This window comes from Tachypleus tridentatus, chromosome 12 (assembly GCF_004210375.1).
Source record: "Tachypleus tridentatus isolate NWPU-2018 chromosome 12, ASM421037v1, whole genome shotgun sequence".
Taxonomy (NCBI): domain Eukaryota; kingdom Metazoa; phylum Arthropoda; class Merostomata; order Xiphosura; family Limulidae; genus Tachypleus; species Tachypleus tridentatus.
In genome coordinates this window covers 100,195,499-100,216,835 of record NC_134836.1, presented here as the reverse complement: position 1 = coordinate 100,216,835, position 21,337 = coordinate 100,195,499, and the positions used below count along the sequence as shown (strand labels likewise).

The following is a 21,337-nucleotide window of genomic DNA, read 5'->3' as shown; positions in this document are numbered from 1 at the left end:
AATCTATTATGGTTTCCCAGTATTTTGGAATGTGTTTATAATATAACCTGTATATGGAACTAACACACTCCTCACAAGCCTTTTGAAAATTGTATTAAAATATAAACTTTCTTAGAAATACAGTTTTCACCTTAAGAAAAGAGAATAAATAAAAATCATAGCACAAATAAAAATATCACTACTATGTTGTTTGATACTTTATTCTATGAATGTGATTTAAGGTTTACAACTTATGAAAAAATTATAGTGATTTTAATACAATTATGAAAATAAATAACCTAATAACTGAAGTAGTAAGACATTTGGCAGTTTACATTAATGAGTAATGTTCAGCTATGAAATTCTAATCCTCAAATACTTCCTTGGTTCTTTTTATTGCTAATTTTGTGATTTTAAATTTTTTTATGTCATACAAAAGTTGTTTATCAATTGTAGTATTTGGAAATAGGAAAACAATTACAAAAAAATTAATTTCTTAACTTAAAAAATAACATTGCAATACATTATCCCAAACACAGTGTTGGCAGATTTGTGCCTATCTCCCATCTGTTGGCTCAGCGGTGATGTTGAAGACTGATATTGCTAAGCTAATATTTGTGGTTCAATCCCTGCAGTCGTTGCAGTGTAAATAAACAATATCATGATAAAGTGTTTTTATTGTAGTTTTTTATGAACTAAAAGTTTAATTTGTGTAGAAAACAATAAGATGTATTTTTATTGAATGTCTAATATATACATTAGAAAGAGCAGCTAAAGTTCTTTTCATGAATAGTTTTTATACTCTTTATTTCATTTGTGAATACATTTGAATATTCAAGAGATAATGATTATATGTTTAACTACATTTTAGACTTTGCTGTTGCTTGTTAATCTCACAAAAGGAAATGCCAATATTCAGAAAATAGTTGCCTTTGAAAATGCTTTTGACAAATTACTGGATATTATAGCTGAGGAAGGATATAGTGATGGAGGTAAATTTTTTTTTTATTTGTAAATATGCAAAGATTGAACTAAAAACAGAAACATCCACTTGGACTGAAATGTACTGGAGTCGGACTGACCTGTATTAGAAAAGTAATTATAGCAACTATAAAAAATATTCTATTATATTATGATGCATTGTCTTATATTTGCATTGGATATATATACATGTATCTATGCAACTTGAAAAATTCATATGGCTATCTTTATATATGACTTTACAACTTTAAAAAAATATATAAAGCCTACATATGTACATGTATAAATATAAATAGCATCCAACATGCAATGTACGTGCATGCATATATAAAACTCATGCAGTTAAAAAATCCAGTCCATGCACCATTCCAGTATAATTCAGTAGTCCCTTCAATCCAATGTTTACAGACTTCTTGTATAGCTACAGGATATAAATACAGTAGTTATATGTATTTTACAAGCATACACTTAACATGTGGTATGCTCATCACCATACATCATTGTGATCTTACATGCAGAGTCACTATCAATGATAACATTGTGATAATAGTATCAGGAACAATAACCATTCAATCTGCAGGAAGCCAACCCAAAGCTTGTGTATTTCATTAAACTAAACTGTTTCAAATATGACAGTATCAATATTATATGGATTTATGATTACAATGCACATAAAAAAACTAAAGAAATAAAATTATTAAAAATTATTTTAAAAGGAGGAATGGGGATCTTCAAAAATGTACCAAAACAAACTAAGTAGCTTAAAGAGAAAATGTAACTGCAAAAAGAAAGCAAACAAATTTATTTGGATTCCATGTCTAAAAGCTTTACTATTAAAGAGAATCAAACTAAATATTTGTAGCTTGAGAAAATAATGTTAACACTGTTTCAAAACTTAAACTTGTTTGTGTACCTTTTGTTTTGCAATTTCTGTAATTTTTTGAAGATCCATATTCTTCCGTTTTGAGAAAAAAATTTTAATAATCTTGTGTAAGTTTGAATTAACAATAAATATCAGATGTCAAACTTTCAACTATTTTCTTTTGCTGATGAGAAGTGCATGTGCTGCTGCTGAATATGAGATTATAATTTTTATTATTATCAGTATTCAAGTTTTTTTGTTTTTCTCCACTCATACAATTCAGTTATTCTTAGAGATGTCTTGTAAACAAAGTAATCAAAACTTGTAACAATTTCATACATCTGAACCAATTTTCTTCTGATACTCATATTCTCTATAGACAGTAAGTACAAGTCTTCAAATCTACTTCATTCTTCTCAACAAAGTATTGTAGAAGGTTAGGATGGATTTTTTAAAACCTGAATTAAAATTTTACAAAAATATTCAACATTTTGTTAAGCTCTTTTTCAAGACAGCCAAAATCACTTAAATAAGTGTTTTATACATATATACTAATAACTGACTTTTGATTTAATGTAAGATTTTGTATGCTTTTAAATTTTGTAGAAAGGTTTTCATGAGGTACCTTAAAGTGACCATTATGCATTCAATACAATACACCAAAAATCTTGTAAAATGTTTACGAGATAAAACAATACAGTCTACATTTATTATGAAATTTCGACAAAATTATGAATGTAATTCCTCAGAATCATTCACATATGAGAATGAAAAATACATATATAGTACCAACAGAACCTAAAAGAAAATATATATATATAAATACACTACGTGAAATGTCAGGCTGATTTAATAATGTACACAAGATGCAGTTGTAGCTCATACAGTAACCACACTACAAAAATTATCAGTCAAGTGTTGAACAATTTATTGTGCTACTCATGTTCTACTTAGCCAAGAAGTCCAAGTCTTAAAACCTACTTTAATCACCTCAACAAATCCTTATAGAAGATTAGGATGGATTTTTTCAAACTTGAATTAAAAAACCATGTTCATGTTGAGTGATATATAATAAAAGTACTTTTATTTCAGTTCTGTATTTGAGGTAGTTGAGATTGAAAAAGACAATTTGTGTATTTGCAGGTGTAGTTGTGGAAGATAGTTTGGCAGTACTGCTCAACCTATTGAAAAACAACTCTTCCAATCAAAATTTTTTCAAGGAAGGAAGCTATATTCAGAGGTTGACCCCTTATTTTGAATTACAAGGAGATTCATCAGGAGGAGATATGGGGTGGTCAGCACAAAAAGTCAGCAACTTACATTTGATGCTGCAGGTGAGAGATTTAGAAATTGTTAAAGTACTTGTTAGTTTTACAACAGAGTTATTTCTTTGGCAAGTAAACTTGGATTAACTTAAATGTCAAACATGAAAGCATTGTAGGATTTCATCTAGTCATATCAAATAGCTTAAATATGGTATCATTTGCTACAATAAGGTTTTAATAAAATATGACAAACATATTCAGAATCTGTTTATAATGGAACTTGCTTTTGTGGGTTTTAAACTATTAAGAGAACAGCTTTCGTTTTATTTTTATCAGAACCAAACTTTGTTATCTTGACAATACGTGTCATCTTCAGAGTCACTTGACAAACTTGAACACTGTTTAAACCTGTTGAGCAAAATTATAAATCATTAGATGGATGAAGAGAGTGTTTGCACTTGCTGGAAAACTGAAGTAAATCAATTAACACAGATAACAATAGAAAATTTGTTAGTTTCTGTTTTATTTGGTTTTGTCATGGTGCTAATGATGAAATTTTTATCAAAAAGAAATTACTTCAATAAATCATTGAGACCTATGTGTAAACAAAAACTTTAGCGTTAAGATCATTGTCATAAGTACATTATACAAGCAAGAAATATCTAGTAAGTGTCCATACCCAGAACTGAAATAGTGTTCATAATAATTCTATAGATAGATATAATTAATTTTTTACTCCTGGGTTTTCTTGAAATGGTTAATGTTATGTCTCAGATTGAGATTTCTGGTTTCTTGATTTTGAAAGATGATTTCAAAATCATATTACAATAGAATTGTTGTTAGTAGTCTGTACCTCTTCCACAAGAATGTTTTAAAGTAATTACTAATTACTGTTTCAGAAAATTAAAACTTTTTTTTATATTGGCTTTTATGTTTTAATTTAGGTGTATCATATGTCTGATATGTTGTAATTAAAACATATTTTACACTATAGTAATGACTTCCTTTTACAGGTTATAAGAACACTCGTATCTCCTAACAACCCACTTCAAGTAATATCATCATGTCAGAAAGTAATGAATCAGTCAGGTAAAAAATAGAATAGTATTTTATTCACTACTAGCAGTCTAATTTTTTTCACCATGGAATATAATCTATTATTAAAGTACTTTATTTTGATAAATACAGGGTGTTTGGAAAGTCACTGTGCAGTTTTGTAATCATATTTTAACAGCATTCATTCAGTCTATTTCAAACCAGCAACTGATAGTGGTGTTTAGAAACAAAATAAGAAGGATCCAAGCCTGTATTGATGCCAACGGGGGCCACTTTCAACATTGTTTATTATTGTCATTCATATTTACCTCCTGTATTCTATATTGAAACATGTCTGTTAATAAGTATATAAGTGCACAGTGACTTTCCGAACACCCTGTATATAACTAGATTATTCAAGGATGAGGACCCCACTGGATGATTAAATTTAATATCATGATCAGATTATAATGGACATCTTTTAAAGCAGTCTAAACTGATATTTCAATCCATAGAAGTGGAGTTTTTAGGCAATGTATGATTAACAAACTTATAAATTCATAGTACAACAGTTATGTTTTTACAGTACATGTGTTGAATTTTAAGTATTTAACATGGGTGACAGTAATTACTTACCATAATTGTATCTCTTCCCTCTGTGGCTCAACTGTAAGTCTGAAGACTTATAACAATAAAAATTGAGTTTTGACACCTGTGGTGAGCACAAGACAGGTAATCCAGTTAGTAGCTTTTTGTTTAACAGCAAACAAACTAAACATATAAAAATATGAAATACATAAAAATACAAAATGTAATGTGAAATTTCATAAAAAGATTTAATATTTTGATGTGCATAGCTTCTGCAGTTTTTTTTTTCCCTCTTTATATTAGCTTTAACTGTAAAGCAATAAATTTGAATGACCTTGAGATTTGTAAAGTATTGGCTTTGGTTTTAAGAATAAATAGTGTGTAATCATCTGTTAAATGAAACTAATAAGGATTGTAATTAATTACATATTTTTCAACTTTTCATTTTACCCTATGTTACTGGAGTTAGTGTTAGGGAAAAGAAAATAAGAAACAGAATATAATAAAGCTTTAATAAAGAAAATTTGATCTTCATTTAGAAGTTTCTAGGTGTTATGCAAGTGAAATGTGAAAACTTTTACATAAATATTTGAGGAAAAATTCTTACATAAAAGTGACCTTACACTTACACTGACTCAGTATAGACTTTATTAGTTTGGAAAAAAATCTTATTAAAAATATCTCATGTTTTATATATAACAGACTTGTGATATTTACTGAAAAGCTTGCTAAATTTTTAAGATACACTTAACTACATTTGTAATTATAGTTTCATAATCAGGGGTCACAGGGTCAATAAAAGGGATGAGGTTACGTATGAAGAGTTGTATTTTTGGTAGTGCATAGGTCAAGTGCAATTTGAAATAATAATTGTGATTTCCAGTATTTTTTGTTAAATGTGGGTATATTTCCATTGTCATATTTTTCTGAGTGCATTGGTTTCTTATAAACACAGATTTCAAATCCAGATGATTTCTTAATCATATGAACATTCAAAATATTGGTGAAGTAGCTGTTGGAATGAATGTTGTTGATATTGTTTGAAAAACATTGTATCTCAAGGCTAGAGCTAAAAATCACACGAGACATCATCAATGTACCTCATCCTTTGTACAGAAGTATGCATGGTGATACTGAATGCTTTCATCTTCAGTTAAGAAGACATTCAATAACAAGCTAGATAAAATTCTGCCAATAAAAGATTAAGTTAAAGCTACAATTTTAGAAACATCTGATTTCGGTAATTTTTACACTAATGTTCCTACATAGAAAATAAAGTCTTTCACTAACAATTTCAGTCTTTTATTGATTTTTTTAAAATTAATTCTATGTCCAAGTAAATATAGATTTTTTTATGGTGATGCCACTCATAAAAACTACTGTTGTTTCACATTTAAATGAATAATTTAAGACCTTGTATTTATACATGACAAGATACTTGTTCAATGTGGTTATTATGTCTTTCAAATTACAAATACAATGGAAAGTAACTTCATTCCCTATGTTGAGCATTTGCTTCTCAAACTGGAGTTTCATGCATTACCAATAATAATAGGAAAGTCTTATAGTAAGGCTTTGCACATCAGTTTCACTTGCAGATTTACTGATGATATTCATATATCTAATTATTCAGGTTTTCTAGGCACAGCTGAACAGATTTACCCACTGTAGTTTACTCTGGAAAAAGGTTTATTCATTAAAACAAAATACTACATGGATTTACATATCAGTAACATCAATGAAATATTTAAAGTTTTAGAATAAAACAGGCTTTCAACTTTAAAGTTTAAAACCTTCAATTTCCAAATACAAATATTCTAAAGGTGTTATATTACAATGTTTATTCCTAATGGTTTATTAGATACCATGAAATATACTCAAAATTTAGAGCTTATAAACTTTCATTTTTCACACTTCAGGTTTTTCCTCTTGCATTTTGAACAGGCCCAGCATGGCCAAGTAGTTAAGACACTGGACTCGTAATCCAAAGATTGCAGGTTTGAATCCCTGTCACATAAACATGCTTGCCCTTTCAGCCGTGTGTGCTTTATAATATGACTATCAATCCCACTACTTGTGGGTAAAAGAGTAGCCCAAGAGTTGGTGGTGGGTGGTGATGACTAGCTGCCTTCCCTCTAGTATTACACTGTAAAATTAGGGACAGCTAGCGCATATGCACCTTATGTAGTTTTGCACAAAATTCAAAAATTAACATTTAAAACCTAAAAAATGCATTCATTTCTTTGATAGATTCAACAGCAGTTTCTCTACTGATGAGTTTAGAAGTTCTTCAAAATATGATGATCTTATAATATAAAATTATTCACATTTATACTTTAATTATTTTGCAAGCTGTTCAAGGTAGTAGTTAATTGCTTTGGTGTATTGACTACCATTGGCTTTTACTTCCTGTTTATTCAGGCACTTATTATGTATAATTAATTCTTGCTGTATAACATTTTGAGATTTGAATTTCAGCTGTACACAACATTTCATTCACTACTTCCTTTGGCTTGCTCCACGTGTTTTACTAATTGAAATAGGCTAGATAAAGTTGCAGTAGTTGTGTTACATACAGCTTGTAGGATATTTAACATACTGATTTATTTGTATTACATTTAACAGTATTATGCTATAATTACAGAAACAATATTCCTGCTACTTATTGTACAATTCAAGTGTTCATGCCATTTTTTATTTATTATTTTGTATCTTCATAAACATCAGTTTTTGTCTGTATTCTTGGTAATTTTCAGCTAGTTGACTCCACACGTAAGCAGTAACATATACTTTAATAATCAATGCCAGATGCCATGCTACTCTAAAGTCAAACTGTTGGGTTTACATTGGTCACAAGATGTTCTTCAGAGAAAATGTATCAATGAACAATAAATTTGTGGCAGTACTTTAAACCAACAAATAGTTTGTAACTGTGTTCCACGAATCAGATGTACTCTATTATTTCTCTCTTGTTACTTTCATTTATAATAATATTGGTTAGAATGTTTCATGTATCTAATTTGATAATTTTTTTTAATTGGTCTTATTATAAAATTTTCATTAGAGATTATTTTACATTGTTAACTTGATATTTGGATTTAAGACTAATCTGTATTTTCTAAGCTGAAAAACTTGGAAGACAGTATTGGATTAGAGCCAAAAATATTGTTAATAATAAGAGTATTCAATTCATGAAAATGCATTCTAATCTTCATAAGTAGAAAATGTAAGAAAAATATATTTGTTTATCAACACTCATTGTCTGGTTTGTTTTTAGTTTTGATTTAAATATATAGCTTGTTCTGACCAGAAGCTAATATTAATATTAAATATGATTTCATACTTAAGTGAGAAGTTAATGTACTCAGTTTTCTGTAACTTAAGTTGTTGTTTTGTATATTTTAAAGGGCAAATCATTTTTTTTAAAACAGTAATTAACTGTTTTGAGAAACTTATTTGGCAAGTATAACTTAGTTTTGCATATATACTTTAATATCTGTACAGTGTGTTCAGAAAGCTGAGTTAGTAGAGCAACACGTGGGTCTTTTGTAATTGTATTGTTTTAAAACTTAAGCGTAATAACTTTTCAAATTTAATTTTGACCTAAGTATAATGGTGTATATGTTTCTGTATGTGTGTGTGTGTCTAAAAAGCAGGCATAGAAATAATGAAATAAAATTACATTTACTTGAGGGAAAGAAATTGGGAAGATTACATTCCCTCAAGTAAAGCTGCATTTCCTCATGAATTGTTTTTTTTATTTAATCCATGTATTATGTTCATTTTCATTGGTCATAACTAAAGGAATAGAAATGGACCATGCATTCCAGGTTGAGAAAAACCAACTAAAAATACAAAATTCCTTCAGCAAAGTTAAATTCCATGGAAATGCAGTAACATAATATTTCGATTCCTGAAAAGCACACTAAGCTTTTTTGTGTAGCTAAAGTCATGTAGTTTCATTGAATGATAATATCTATTATTGGCCTAGCTGGACTGTAAAGCATACACTTTGCTAATAACTGTAATTACAGTTTCAGCTGTTCATGGATTAGAATTTGAAATACTTTTTGTGAGATTTTATGCTGATATTTCACATATAATGCATTCTTTAATCAGTTCTAATCATTTCTTATGAAAAACTTGTGTTACAAGTAATATCAATAGTGATTAATAAGCATGCTGAAATGTTTTTGTGTTTTTGTATATGAGTATGTAATAATGTTGCCATTACATATGAAAGGCTGTTGTGGTCCAAATGATATTATCATGTTTCTTTACAGATTAATAGAATGCAAGATTTAAGATAATATAAAGAGAGTTATAAGTAGATATGTATTTTACATGAAAACATTTTCTTTAAAGGTTTGCTTGAACAGCTGTGTAATATACTTATGGCAAGTGGTGTTCCTGCTGATATTCTAACAGAGGTAAAACCAATTTCTTACAAAAGTTACAACTTACTTGGTACTTTTGAAGTTTTTAAAATAATTAAAATTTTGGTACAGCTACATTTGTTAGACTAATTTTAATGGCTATACTCATATGTTTGACACATACTATTTACTAAGATATTCTACATCACGGACTTATACGTGTTAAATACATGGTTTCTAATCTTGTTTTGAAAATATTTTTCAATATTATGACACAATGGCAAATGGCACGTTTGTGTAGTTACTAGTAGTCATTTTCACTATGGTTCTTTTTTTATTTTTTTTGAATGCTTAGACCATAAACACAGTAGCAGAAGTAATTCGAGGACATCATGCCAATCAGGAATACTTTGCCACAGTTAGTGCTCCTTCCAGTCCACCCAGGTGATTTGGTTTTGTTCATTTTTATTAGCATATTTTAATTCTTAGTAGCATATATAGCATTACAATTGCACTTAAATAAACCCATATGTATAACTTGTAATGTAGTTCTGTAGTAAAGTCATTAGAAATTAAATGTTAATTTAAAAAATATAGCATTTGTTCATGTGTGTTTAAAGTTATCATTTTCAATTGTAAATACTGATTAATCTTGTAATGAACAAGTGAAAAACAGTTTTAAGTGTACTTACTACTAGAAACTACAAATAATAGAATTTGATTAACAGTTACTATTTTACTGTAAGCAAAATAAATAAAAGAATTTATGATTGCACTTTATAAATTAAAAGCTTTAGAAGGTATAAAGACCTGCTATAGCTTTTAATCAAAGGTGCAATAAACACTTTACTTGATGCAGTATCATTTTTAGTATGAAAGATTCTACTTGTGAAGTAAGTGTTGAATTTTTCATAAAAAAGTTACATGTTTGTGGCCCATAATATTGACACTTAATCATAATTATATAAAGTAGTATATTGGAACAACTATTTTTAACTTCAAATTATTTTCAGAATCAAAGTAAAAGAGTTTCAGAAGATAAACATCTGCTTTAGTACTTGTAATTGTTGGTCTGTTGTTTTCTTCATTACTGATATTTAAAAAAAAAATGCAAAAATGTGAATAACTTGTTGTGTGTCAGTTGTTTGACCTTAAATGTTTATTCAACAAAATTGTGAATTTTATTGTTAACGTGTTTTTTTATCACAGGCCAGCTATTGTAGTGCTTCTGATGTCCATGGTTAATGAAAAACAGCAATTTGTTTTACGCTGTGCAGTTCTGTACTGCTTTCAGTGTTTCTTGTATAAAAATGAACTTGGTCAAGCTCAAATTGTACAAACGCTTCTTCCAACCTCAGCTGATAGTAAGTTGGTTTTTTGTTGTTGTTGTTATTTAAGTTAAATGTTTGTGATACCTGTAATTATCTGAAACAAAATATGTTTTAATTCCACTCTTTGTAAAAACTTATATGAAATCGATGTACTAGAGGATCGCAAACAGTGTTTTTGTTTTATCTAAACATCTATTAAAAAAGGCACACAAGCACGACATTGTTTCGGATATGGTACTTCCCTCTTCTCACAAGATTAGCTATTTTCGTTAATTGCTGTCCTCTGTATGTGAACTTTTTTCTTTACACATGCCACAAGCCATTCACTCTTCCCTATTGGAATCATGTAATTCCAAAATGTCTCTTGTGTAAATTGTACATCACATCTCCACCAATGGGAGCATAATATACTCACATGATGTATGTGATTCTCTTTTTCTACCTCCACTAAACTATCACTTCTCATTTGGTGGTGATTGTGCTCAGACATGTTTATTATATGATCTGATTTCAATTTGAAATACAGTTTCTTCATGAAGTGGTTGTACTTTATAAACTACCAGTTGTGTACGCCTCCGATGGCATTTTGTCTTTGGAATCTTGGGTGGTTTTGGTCCAACAACAGTCTACATTTCACATCTAGTAGCCCATTTGTGTTTGTTGGAACCTGGTGTAACACCTGTTACAGTTTCTCATTCTTTCTTTTTCTGATCCTTATCTTCCCCTCTCAAGGTTCCATAGCTTGTCATTTTCCTCAAGGACCCACATCATGTTTCTGGCATTGTTAGTGACTGACTACGTGGTGGACCCTGGTCCAATAGGGGCTTTACTTGCACCCTTTTCATCTACAATGTTTGTGTTCTTCATGTTTTGTCAAAAGAATTACAGATCCCATTTCTTCTCACACCTCACTTGTCTCCAGTACCAATTTCTTCCTTTCAGTCTTAGGATCCTGTTGTTTGTCAGAATCTGTTAAGAGGTGATTCAGGAACTCCTTATTCAATAGGCTAACACACCTGTTCTTCATTGATCACCAGTTTTCTACTCCAGACTATTTGCTGTCTCCAAGAAAATTGGATACCAGAGACCTGCCATTGATTTGTCCCAGCTCAATAGTTTTGTTCACTTTTTTGATTTCAACATGATGTCCTTTGAGCATTTTCTCTAGGTTTATCAAGATGGACGTCACTAATGCTTACCTGCATATTCTGATTTCAGCACAGTCTCATCTTTATCTTCAGTTTGTCCGTCATGGGATGGAATACCAGTTTTGCACCCTACCCTTCAGTCTTGTTCTGCACCTTATATATTCTGTCAGGTGGTCAGAGGTTTTGCTCTTCATCTTCATGCCCTGGGGCTGAGGTTTAATTATTATATAGATGACCAACTGCTTCTGGCTCATTCTGAACTGGAATTGGCCAGTCATACTCATCAGCTCCTCTAAATGGTTGCTTGAGTTGGCTGGTTAATCAAATTGGAGAGGTTATACCTCCATTTTACCAATTACCTTTTCCATTTATGTGTCTCTTCCAACATTCATCTTAGTTGATCCCAACCTTCTCCTCTCCAACTTTATTCCATGGAATTTTTAGTTTGCCTTGTCTTGTCTGCTCTGTTACTTTCTGCATGCAAGGTTCTATTGCTTTAGGAGATGTGATCTTCCTCGGCACCACCGGTTCCACTAGGTTATTCACATTTGTGTTCCCTGCAGTAAACTCTGAGCAATCAATGGAACCTTGCAGGGATCCCTTGGTAGCTCCTAGTACACTTTCTACTTCCCTAGTGGACAACCTGCTTTGGTGGTTGCACAAAATTTGTACATTGGTAGGCATCTTACTTTTTCCTCTTCCTTTGGATTCATATCTACTTATGAACACTTCAGTTCACAGCTGGGGTAAATGAGTTGATCATTAGGAAGCTTTGAATTGTTGATCTGTCAACAAGCAGTCCTTACATCTCAAAGTTCTTGAGCTTCTAGCCATCTGTTAGAGTTTGTATCACACTTTCTACTTCTAACCAGACTTTGTCTGGTGATGATTCATTCTAACAATTTAACGGTGATAGCAGCATGTATCAATCACTAAGGTGGCACCCAGTTGAGATTCCTCTGTTTTTGTACATTGGATCTCTTCTATTGGACCCACATGCACGACATTTTTTTTAATCTCATGCCATGGGTTCTTTCAGTATTGTAGCAAATTGTCTTTTCTGCTCTGACAAGATTTTTCTAATAGAATGATCCCTAGCTTCTCTTTTTTGTCCGGTGGCTTTTCAATTGGTGGGGTTCTCCTCATGCATTTGCCACTGCCCTGAATCACAAATTTCCCCTCTTTTGGCTTATTTTCCTATCTGATTGCTTCAGCAGTTGGTTTTCCTAATCCTTACCACTGCATGCCAGATCGTTTTGATAGCTCCCTATTTGCTAGCTCATTTGAACCAACTCAAATTATTCCCTCCCATACCCCTTCCATTTTTAAACCCCAGTTACCAGTTCTGTATCTTGCAGTTTTCATCCTCTGTCTTTAAGCCTAGCTTTTTCCCTGTCTTTGGCAAGGGTTATCCCATTATGTAGCTTTTCATTGCCTTAGTCAATACATTTTTTTTTTCCATGGAGGTATATCAATGGAAGTGGAAAGTGTTTCTTATGTGGCTCCATTCTCAGGATTTCCTGCTTCTCAACATACTGTGGTTGGTGTGTCATGAGTTTCTGATGTGGCTTTTTGACCAGGGTCTTAACTCACCTTGATTTTGGGTTATCAGACAGCATTGTTCCATACCTTTCTACTTTCCTGTTACCATAGATTTTTTGCTTTACCTGGTTTACCATATTAATCTGTTTTTTTCTGAATTTGTCATCTACTCTTCTAGACTGGAATGTTAATGCCATCCTTCATTCCCTTAGCTTATCTCTCTTTGAACCTCTTTTCCTGTGTTCTGTGTTTCACCCTTTCCTTAAAGGTTATTTCCTTCTCCTCGTGGTCTGTAATCATTGACAGTTTTACTTGTTTGCCATCAACTTTACACCCACATTTTATCACCTTACCTACCTTCTCATTTCTTTCTCCCCTAAACTTTGGCAGCATATGAGGGTAAGCCCTCCTTTTTACTTATTTTCCTCCCTGCTATCTCTCATCTCTACCCTCACCCTGATCTGAATAGCCTTCTATGTTCAATGCATGCCCTTTGTGGCTATTTTGCCAACATGGCTTCCTTCAGTGATTTCTTTTCTGGACTCTGTATCCTCTGGTGATTTTCTTCACTAGAGATCTCGCTTCTTCTACCCTCACCATTTCGGTTCATTGTTTAATTCAGTTGTCTTATTCCTTATTGTACCCGTCCCTCTGGAATTTTTCAAGAATAACTTTTCATCGAATTCAACACCTCACCTTTACCATCACTTCATATCTACATTGGTCATTGTAGGAAATCCTGCATTTAAACATGTGGACCACACCTAACACATTAATCTCCCATTATTTATATTATATTGTGAGTTCAGCTTTCTTAGGTTTTTGCCTACCACTTATGTCTTTCTTCAAGCTTCAATGCAGCTCTAAGACTGGGTAAGTCTATAATAATGCTTTATTTTATTTCAGAGGCCCATCCTTCATACCTTCATTACTTATATCCCACTCTATAAGAATGGTGTCTGCCAAGATAATCTATAATTTAGAATTCACACCATACAGCTATGTTATTTGACACATTCCATTCCATTGTGAAATACTCATTGTTGAGATGAGGTATTTCACAAAATTGTTTGAAGATGAATAACCTCTCAGTGTTGCTTCATAAACTTGCCTGTTCTGGGCCTTACTGGCCATGGACTTTATGAGTAAAACAGAAGAGGGATAGCTGCTCATACCTTGATTGAATACTTTGGGATTGTCTGCTTTTAAAAACAGTTTTGTTTTCAGTAGGTATTTCCTTGGTCAACCACACCCCAGCAGTAAGTGGGAAGGACTCTCTTACTCCTCTTGAAGAAGGGCGAAAATGCATAGGATAATCTAAAGGAATGTGTTTCACACACACACACAAACCTATACCATTCATTACAGAGTAGAGTGGGGTGTTCTGCTAGTGTAAATGATATGCTATCCTCCAGTATGCATTATATAGTTACTATGGAGTAAGATGCCAAATTGCAGTTCATTCTTCAATTGGGAGCCCTCATCCTATTCCAGCATGGATTTCTGTACTCCAGGGCTGAAGTTTGAACTTAGAGTGAAACAATCAAAATAGGTTCTCATGCATTCTCAAGGTTTATCTTCCTTTTCAGTTTTGTTCCCCATGTGTTGTGAGTCACAGAAGGGTTCATGGGAATTGTTCCAGTTCCATCTTTTTACTATACATTGTGTAATTTTGTCAGAGGATGTTATTGCTTATCGGATATTACTGGTTAGTTTTTCGGTTGGGGAAGTAGATTTTTTTTACATAGGCATCTTTACAATACTGGACGTCGGGTTCCAGGAAGAAGATATTCCTCAAGTACCTTGCTTTTGAAAACAGTTGTGTCCTCGAGTTTGGAGTGGTTCTAAATTTGATCCATTCTCTTGGGTTTCAGATGATCTTCATCCTACCCTGGTGTGGATGTCATTTCCCAGCAGCATGGGGTTTGGATGTAATTGATTTACCAATTACAGCCTATCTTGCCCTGTACATCCAGGGGCTCATCCTTTGTTTACCCATTTTTCTGCTTCATGGGATTGACTTGCTTATATCCGTTTAAGGGTTCAGATAATTATCCTCCCTCAGCTCCTGCTTGGATGTGCTCCTATCCTTTTTCTGCCCTTTATCTCCACTGTTTACAGATGGGCAAAGAGTATACCTGGTCAAAAGGGGTGGATTTTCTTTTGTCAGATTTTCTGATCTGTGTCTCTCATTTATTCAGGGGATACATCTCTTCTTCCCTTATACCAATTCTTCTTCCCAATAAATTTTGGATTCTAGTTAATCTTGTGAGAGGAAGGAAGTACATGTAGCAAATACAATTTCAGTGTAGGAAAATGATAACACCTATAATTACTATATAAGGAAAGTCTTCAGGGTTTTTTGTTATGATATAAAAACTGTGTTAATGATTTTATGCTGTAATTCAGACAAAATGCACATAAAACATGAGTTTCAGAGTCTCTATGGGGAAAAAAAACTTCACTGTTAAAATCATTAAATAATAACAAGTGGACTTAACTTGATTATTCTAATAATTTTTAAAAGAAGTATTAACCAAAGATAAAGTAACTGTCAATCTCTAGATAAATCAGTGTCCTCATGTAGAATCCATTATGTTATGTGTTTGCTATGTTTATGGTAACTTGGCTAATCTAAGGATAAAAAGGTATATTTGTAATTCAACAAATTGTTATGTGTTCTGTAACATAGTAGTTAACATTTGGTTTAAATATATGAAAAGTGTTTACTTGTTGTTTTACAAACATCAAATTACTTTTGTGAACATATATTATAATATTCTTTAATAGATTGTTTAAGCAGAGTATTCATGATTAGTAACCTGGAATGAATGGCAACTACCTGTTGTAGAGATCACAAGTGTAAACAACAACATTTTGAAAATTTTTTTGTCTTTAGATTAGTGTGTGTATGAGATGTTGCAGGTCTTTATAGTGTACTCATGGATTGTTGTGATTTGTTTCAGTTCATTTATGGCAACTTCTTATGCATATGTTAATTTAGGAACTTCTTCATTTTTATTTACGAATCACAAAGTGGAACTGGTCGTTATTATATTTATTAATCTCCTATGTGTAATGATTGATTTATAAAATAAAGTGTCAAATTTATGTTGTATATGATCTAAAGTTAGCTAAGTACAAGATTAAAATAGTAATGTATGAAATTGAATATCCAGTTTTTCAGGAGCGTTTTGTAAAAATATATTATGGCATAATGTCCATTTCAATAAAAAACAGAGGAATTTAATATGGCTCTAATTTTTCGTTCAATCAGTACTTAAGAAAATCATGAATTCAAGTGCTCTTTACATTTAGTAAATACTAGTTGAGATGAAACGCAATTATTGAAACTGATGAATGCAGTCTCTGCATAAAAGAGAGACTGCTGATTAAGTAATTGAAGACACAACACAGTTCAAAAAATTAAGAAATCATTGATCTCAACATACAGTCAAGTAATCTAAAGTAACATATCAACAATGTTATGTCTAACATGATTTTAAATTCTACTCTCAAGAATCAAAATACTTAATATTTTTTATCTAATTACTATATTATGTAATAATATTAATTTACCATAGTTATTAGTCATGAAGTTTCAAATATATTTGACAAAAACTACCAACATGTAATTTGTTTTTTTTCATATTAATTAAAGTATTTTGGAACTTAGTACTTTTTTTAGCTATTTCAAATAAAATATTATCTTGTTTCCTGTTTTTTAGTATTCTGTATTCTCATGATTCTGAAGTATTATTTTTTTGAATTAAATCCTAATCTCATAGACTCATTTTTCTCGAAATTGTCATAAATTGTTTGGTTTATTTTTTTAAATTAAAGCGTAAGTTTAAAAATGCAAACATTTTTCCTTTAGAATAACTTTCATTGATATTAAAAAGTGCTTTGAGTTTCTTATTATAGCAGTCATGGTAACAGAGTCAAGAATACAGTTGAAGAATTATACCATCCTTTTAAATTGTTGTATTTTTATTCAAGGATATTATCATTATTCTGTACAGATAGAAAACACTTTGTGCTTAATTTGCAACTGTATGCACAACTTTTATTTTAGTGACAACCATAACTGCTGGTCAGTTACTTTGTGGTGGACTGTTTAGCTTAGACTGTTTGTCCAACTGGTTTGCTGCAGTTGCCTTGTCACATTCTCTTGTTGATAATCCAACACAGAAAGAGCAGTTGCTGCGTGTTCAGCTTGCTACAAGTGTAGGAAACCCACCAATCTCCCTGATGAAACAATGCACTACTATACTGCAACAGGTGCAGTGTTTAAAAAGTTTATTTATTTAACATGAATCGTAAAAAATATTATAGCTCAATTTTTTTTTATAAATATTTATTTTATGGTTTGATATTTTTATGTAAATAGCATGGTATAATTATATTATAAATGCATATTATTTATGTGAGCTTAGAGGTAACTTAAGATTCAAATAGACCTTTGCACTTGCTTATTAAATGTCCTTATTAGTTATAGAATGTTGAATGTCAAGATTATTGCCATGTAATAGGAGTGTCAAAATCAACTGAATGAAAACTGTGGAAGAATAGCATTCTGTAATGTGTATAATTTATCATGACCCCGCATGGCCAGGTGGATTAAGGCATTCGACTCGTAATCTGAGGGTCGCAGGTCCGAATCCCAGTCATACCAAACATGCTCGTCCTTTCAGCCGTGGGGGCATTGTAATGTGACGGTCAATCCCACTAGTCATTGGTAAAAGAGTAGCCAAGAGTTAGCTGTGGGTGGTGATGACTAGCTGCCTTCCCTATAGTCTTACACTGCTAAATTAGGAACAGCTAGCATAGAAAGCCCTCGAGTAGCTTTGTGCAAAATTCCAAAACAAACAAACAAACAAAATCATTGATGTGATTGACATTATATGTAAATAATATTTTCAAGTGTTATTTCCATATCACAACCAATCTTTGAATGAAGTTAGTTTATTCATTCTTTAAATATAATTTATTTTAATGAGAAACACGTGCTCATGGACATTAGAAGTAATCATTAATGTGTGAAATATTCAATGCTTAAATTAAGAACTTTCTGTTCTTTTCTTTATTGTACCAGTAGTCTTATTGTCATATTCTTTTGTTTCTGATTTAAATTTTATGTAGAAATTACAATCCTTAGTGAAAACAAAAGTATGTAGATAACCAAAGTTTTTAGTTTTTAAAATCACAAATTTGTATTCCAGTTTTACGTTTTCTTGTTGTTGTTTTTTTCCATAAAAATTATGGAAATTTTTCTTTCTCTTATTTATATTTTTTCTTAACATTTAAAAACATTATCTTTCATGTTAAATGTACACCTCATCGTACTTTTTGGTGATTTGAGTGGGCATTCAAATATGTGTAGGAATCCATCCATCCCTGGATAAAAATAGTAATGAAAATAACTTTCAGTTAGCTTCCTTTATACCAAAGCATGCTTAAACAGCTTAAGTATTTTCAATTAATAAAGTAACCTGAGTAAAAGACATTTAATGCTTTTTGATGGTGACAAGTTTGGTACAGTACAGATTACAGTGATTGAATTATAATGTTCATATTTGGTCTCAGATTCTTGTTTACCATTGTTGGATGTATAGTTTTATTTATTTATTCAGCAAATAAAGTTGTGTATTTCAAAGTTTTTTTTTGTGTTTAAACCTTAGTGATTACTGATGTTAATTTTAGTTATTTGACTTCTGAGACAGGTATATGAAGTCTAGTTAGACAAACTACTATGCTGCATTAGAAACAAACTGCATAAAATTTCATTCAAAGTTGATTTAAATTACACACAAAAATTGAAAAAAAAATAGTGTGAACTTTATTCTAAGTATATGATCATGAATTGAATAAAAATGTGTACAACTGATAACAACAAAAAGATAAGGGATATATCTTCATTGTATTAATTGTTATACATTAATTACTTTTATTTTGGGTAACATAATATTACAACCTTGTAAAAACTTCAGTTTGGAAACATCTGTTGTAAAGACTAAGTTTTATTATAAAACTATTCAATTACTTTTCTGAAAATAATTTATTTGCTTTAGTTGTTTAACTTCAATCAGAATTTTTTACCTCTACTCTATATTTTTTAGACTAAAGTATTTGATAACAACTAGATCTTTCTTTTATGCAGGGTGGAAAAGTGCAAACACGACTGGGCTTATTGATGCTATTGAGTACATGGTTAGCTCACAGCACTCAAGCAGTTTCTCACTTTCTTAGCATACCAACTAATATTCCTTATGTATCCTTGGTGCAATAAGTAGGTACACATAAAACTAGTAATTTAGTATGCATGTTTGATATATTTTTAAATCCAATCATTTGATACAAGAATGAAATTATCCTTACATATAACTATAGTCAGCGAAAATGGTACTCTATTTTCTGGTTATTTATAAGTTACTTTTGTACTTTTATTCTAAAACTGTTTTTGAAATTTTCTATATTGGGGTGAAAGTCATAAAATTGTTTTCAAAATTTTTGCATGACATATTTTTGGAACTTATTTGATAAACATTTTTAAAGTTGTTTTTCATCAGTATTTTATAAAACACATGAAATAAAACATCATTAATGCACTCTTAGAAGTTTATTCACACATCTGCTTTGGGAAAGTTTATTTAGGTTAACTCTTAGCTGGTGCTAAACAAGTACTGGTTGTTTAAGTTTCACATTATTTAATGTAACAATGTAAAGTATGTATGATTAAACAAAGTCACAAATTGTGCAGGTAAAATCTTTTTTCTCTTTTTTGTTGACACTATATAATGATGATATTCAGAAAAAAAGAGTTAGACACATGATTCTGTATCCTTCTGGGTTTTTTTAGTTGCTCAAACTCATTAATATACATGAAATACATTTATTCTGTGTACTTGCATTCTACTTAAAAGATATACATATAACTTGGACAAACATGTAACATTTCAATATGCTTTTTTAAGTTTTCAAAGTTTATAGTTCCAATCATTTGTAATAATGTGTGCATGTAATATCCTTAACATCATCTTCAGTTAACTTCTCAAGTTGGTTTGGCAGAAGGAGATGAACATGAAGATTTGGTTCAGGGTCTTTGTGCCTTTTTACTTGGTATTTGCATTGAATTCAATGATGATTCAATTCCAAGCTTCACAAGGTGAATGAACTAATTTTTAACATAATATATTATGTGTTTTAAATTTTGATATGTTTTAAGCATTTTATTCATGAGAATAAACAGTACTGACATAAAAAAAGCTGTGTTAATCAGAAACTAAATCTGAAACTCAGTAGTTGAGTGTAAAAGTTTTAAATGTAGTACCAAATGTTTTGTTAAAATGTGTTATGCATACACTGCCTTTGGAAAATTAATACTGATAGTATGAGAGGCTCATATCACTTGAATGGTTACTTATTAAACTTTGTTATATAGTAACAATGTTTCATATTAAAGATCTATCTAGAATGTGATTTTGTGGGGTGGTGTGCTGCTTATTGTAACTGTCTGTGCACCAGTTGGTGTCAAAATGCATATGTTATGATTTTTACAGTGCCATTCAACACCAAATTGTTAGGAATAGAGTAATCAATTCACAGACATGTTTTAGAACAAATACTTTTCTAACATATTTGTTTTTTATGTATTATAGAAACAATTATGTTACTAAATGCTTGCTGTGTTTTTTATAGACACACATAGTAAATTCAGAATTATAGTCAGTAGTCCTGCAAATTGGAATCTGTCCTATAGATGTTTTGCTAATAAACATAGACAAATTAATTTCATTTGTACACAGTTGCTCAGTTTTATTTTACTGATGTAGAAAATGGAACTAGTCTTCATTCTATAAATAATTTGGGAGTGTGTTAATTCTAACAAAACATTTAATTGTATTCATAACAACTTGTATTTTCTAAATGCATAAATTTAATATTGTATTAATTACCTCACCACGTAACAAAATTTTTAGTTTTTCTTGTTCCTTGGCAGAAATTGTTATTTTCAAATTGCTTATGCCTAAAGTAAATGGAAAAGACCTATTTTTCTCTTCAAACTTTGCTTTTGTGACCTGGGAGCATATAACGAAAACACAATGGAAAACTATATTTGGGGGCTGATATGTGAAAGAGATTTACATTACAGTTAAAAATCTCGAAAAACTACTCACTTCTAAACATTTTTGTTCATTTTTGTATAACTTTAGATTAGTTTCTAAATTTC

At 30.9% G+C, this 21,337-nt stretch overlaps 1 protein-coding gene across 2 annotated transcripts in view; it reads left to right on the top strand.

Moving 5' to 3' along the window:
• p115 (General vesicular transport factor p115) overlaps positions 1-21,337 on the top strand; it is an 80,167-nt gene that overhangs the window by 25,120 nt on the left and 33,710 nt on the right. For both annotated transcript variants that reach the window (XM_076471276.1, XM_076471275.1), the window contains exons 6-14: positions 851-971; positions 2,966-3,156; positions 4,101-4,176; positions 9,076-9,140; positions 9,442-9,530; positions 10,296-10,450; positions 17,183-17,388; positions 19,268-19,378; positions 20,151-20,272. In XM_076471276.1, the coding sequence (XP_076327391.1) occupies positions 851-971; positions 2,966-3,156; positions 4,101-4,176; positions 9,076-9,140; positions 9,442-9,530; positions 10,296-10,450; positions 17,183-17,388; positions 19,268-19,378; positions 20,151-20,272 (1,136 nt within the window). The remainder of the gene's footprint in view (positions 1-850; positions 972-2,965; positions 3,157-4,100; positions 4,177-9,075; positions 9,141-9,441; positions 9,531-10,295; positions 10,451-17,182; positions 17,389-19,267; positions 19,379-20,150; positions 20,273-21,337) is intronic.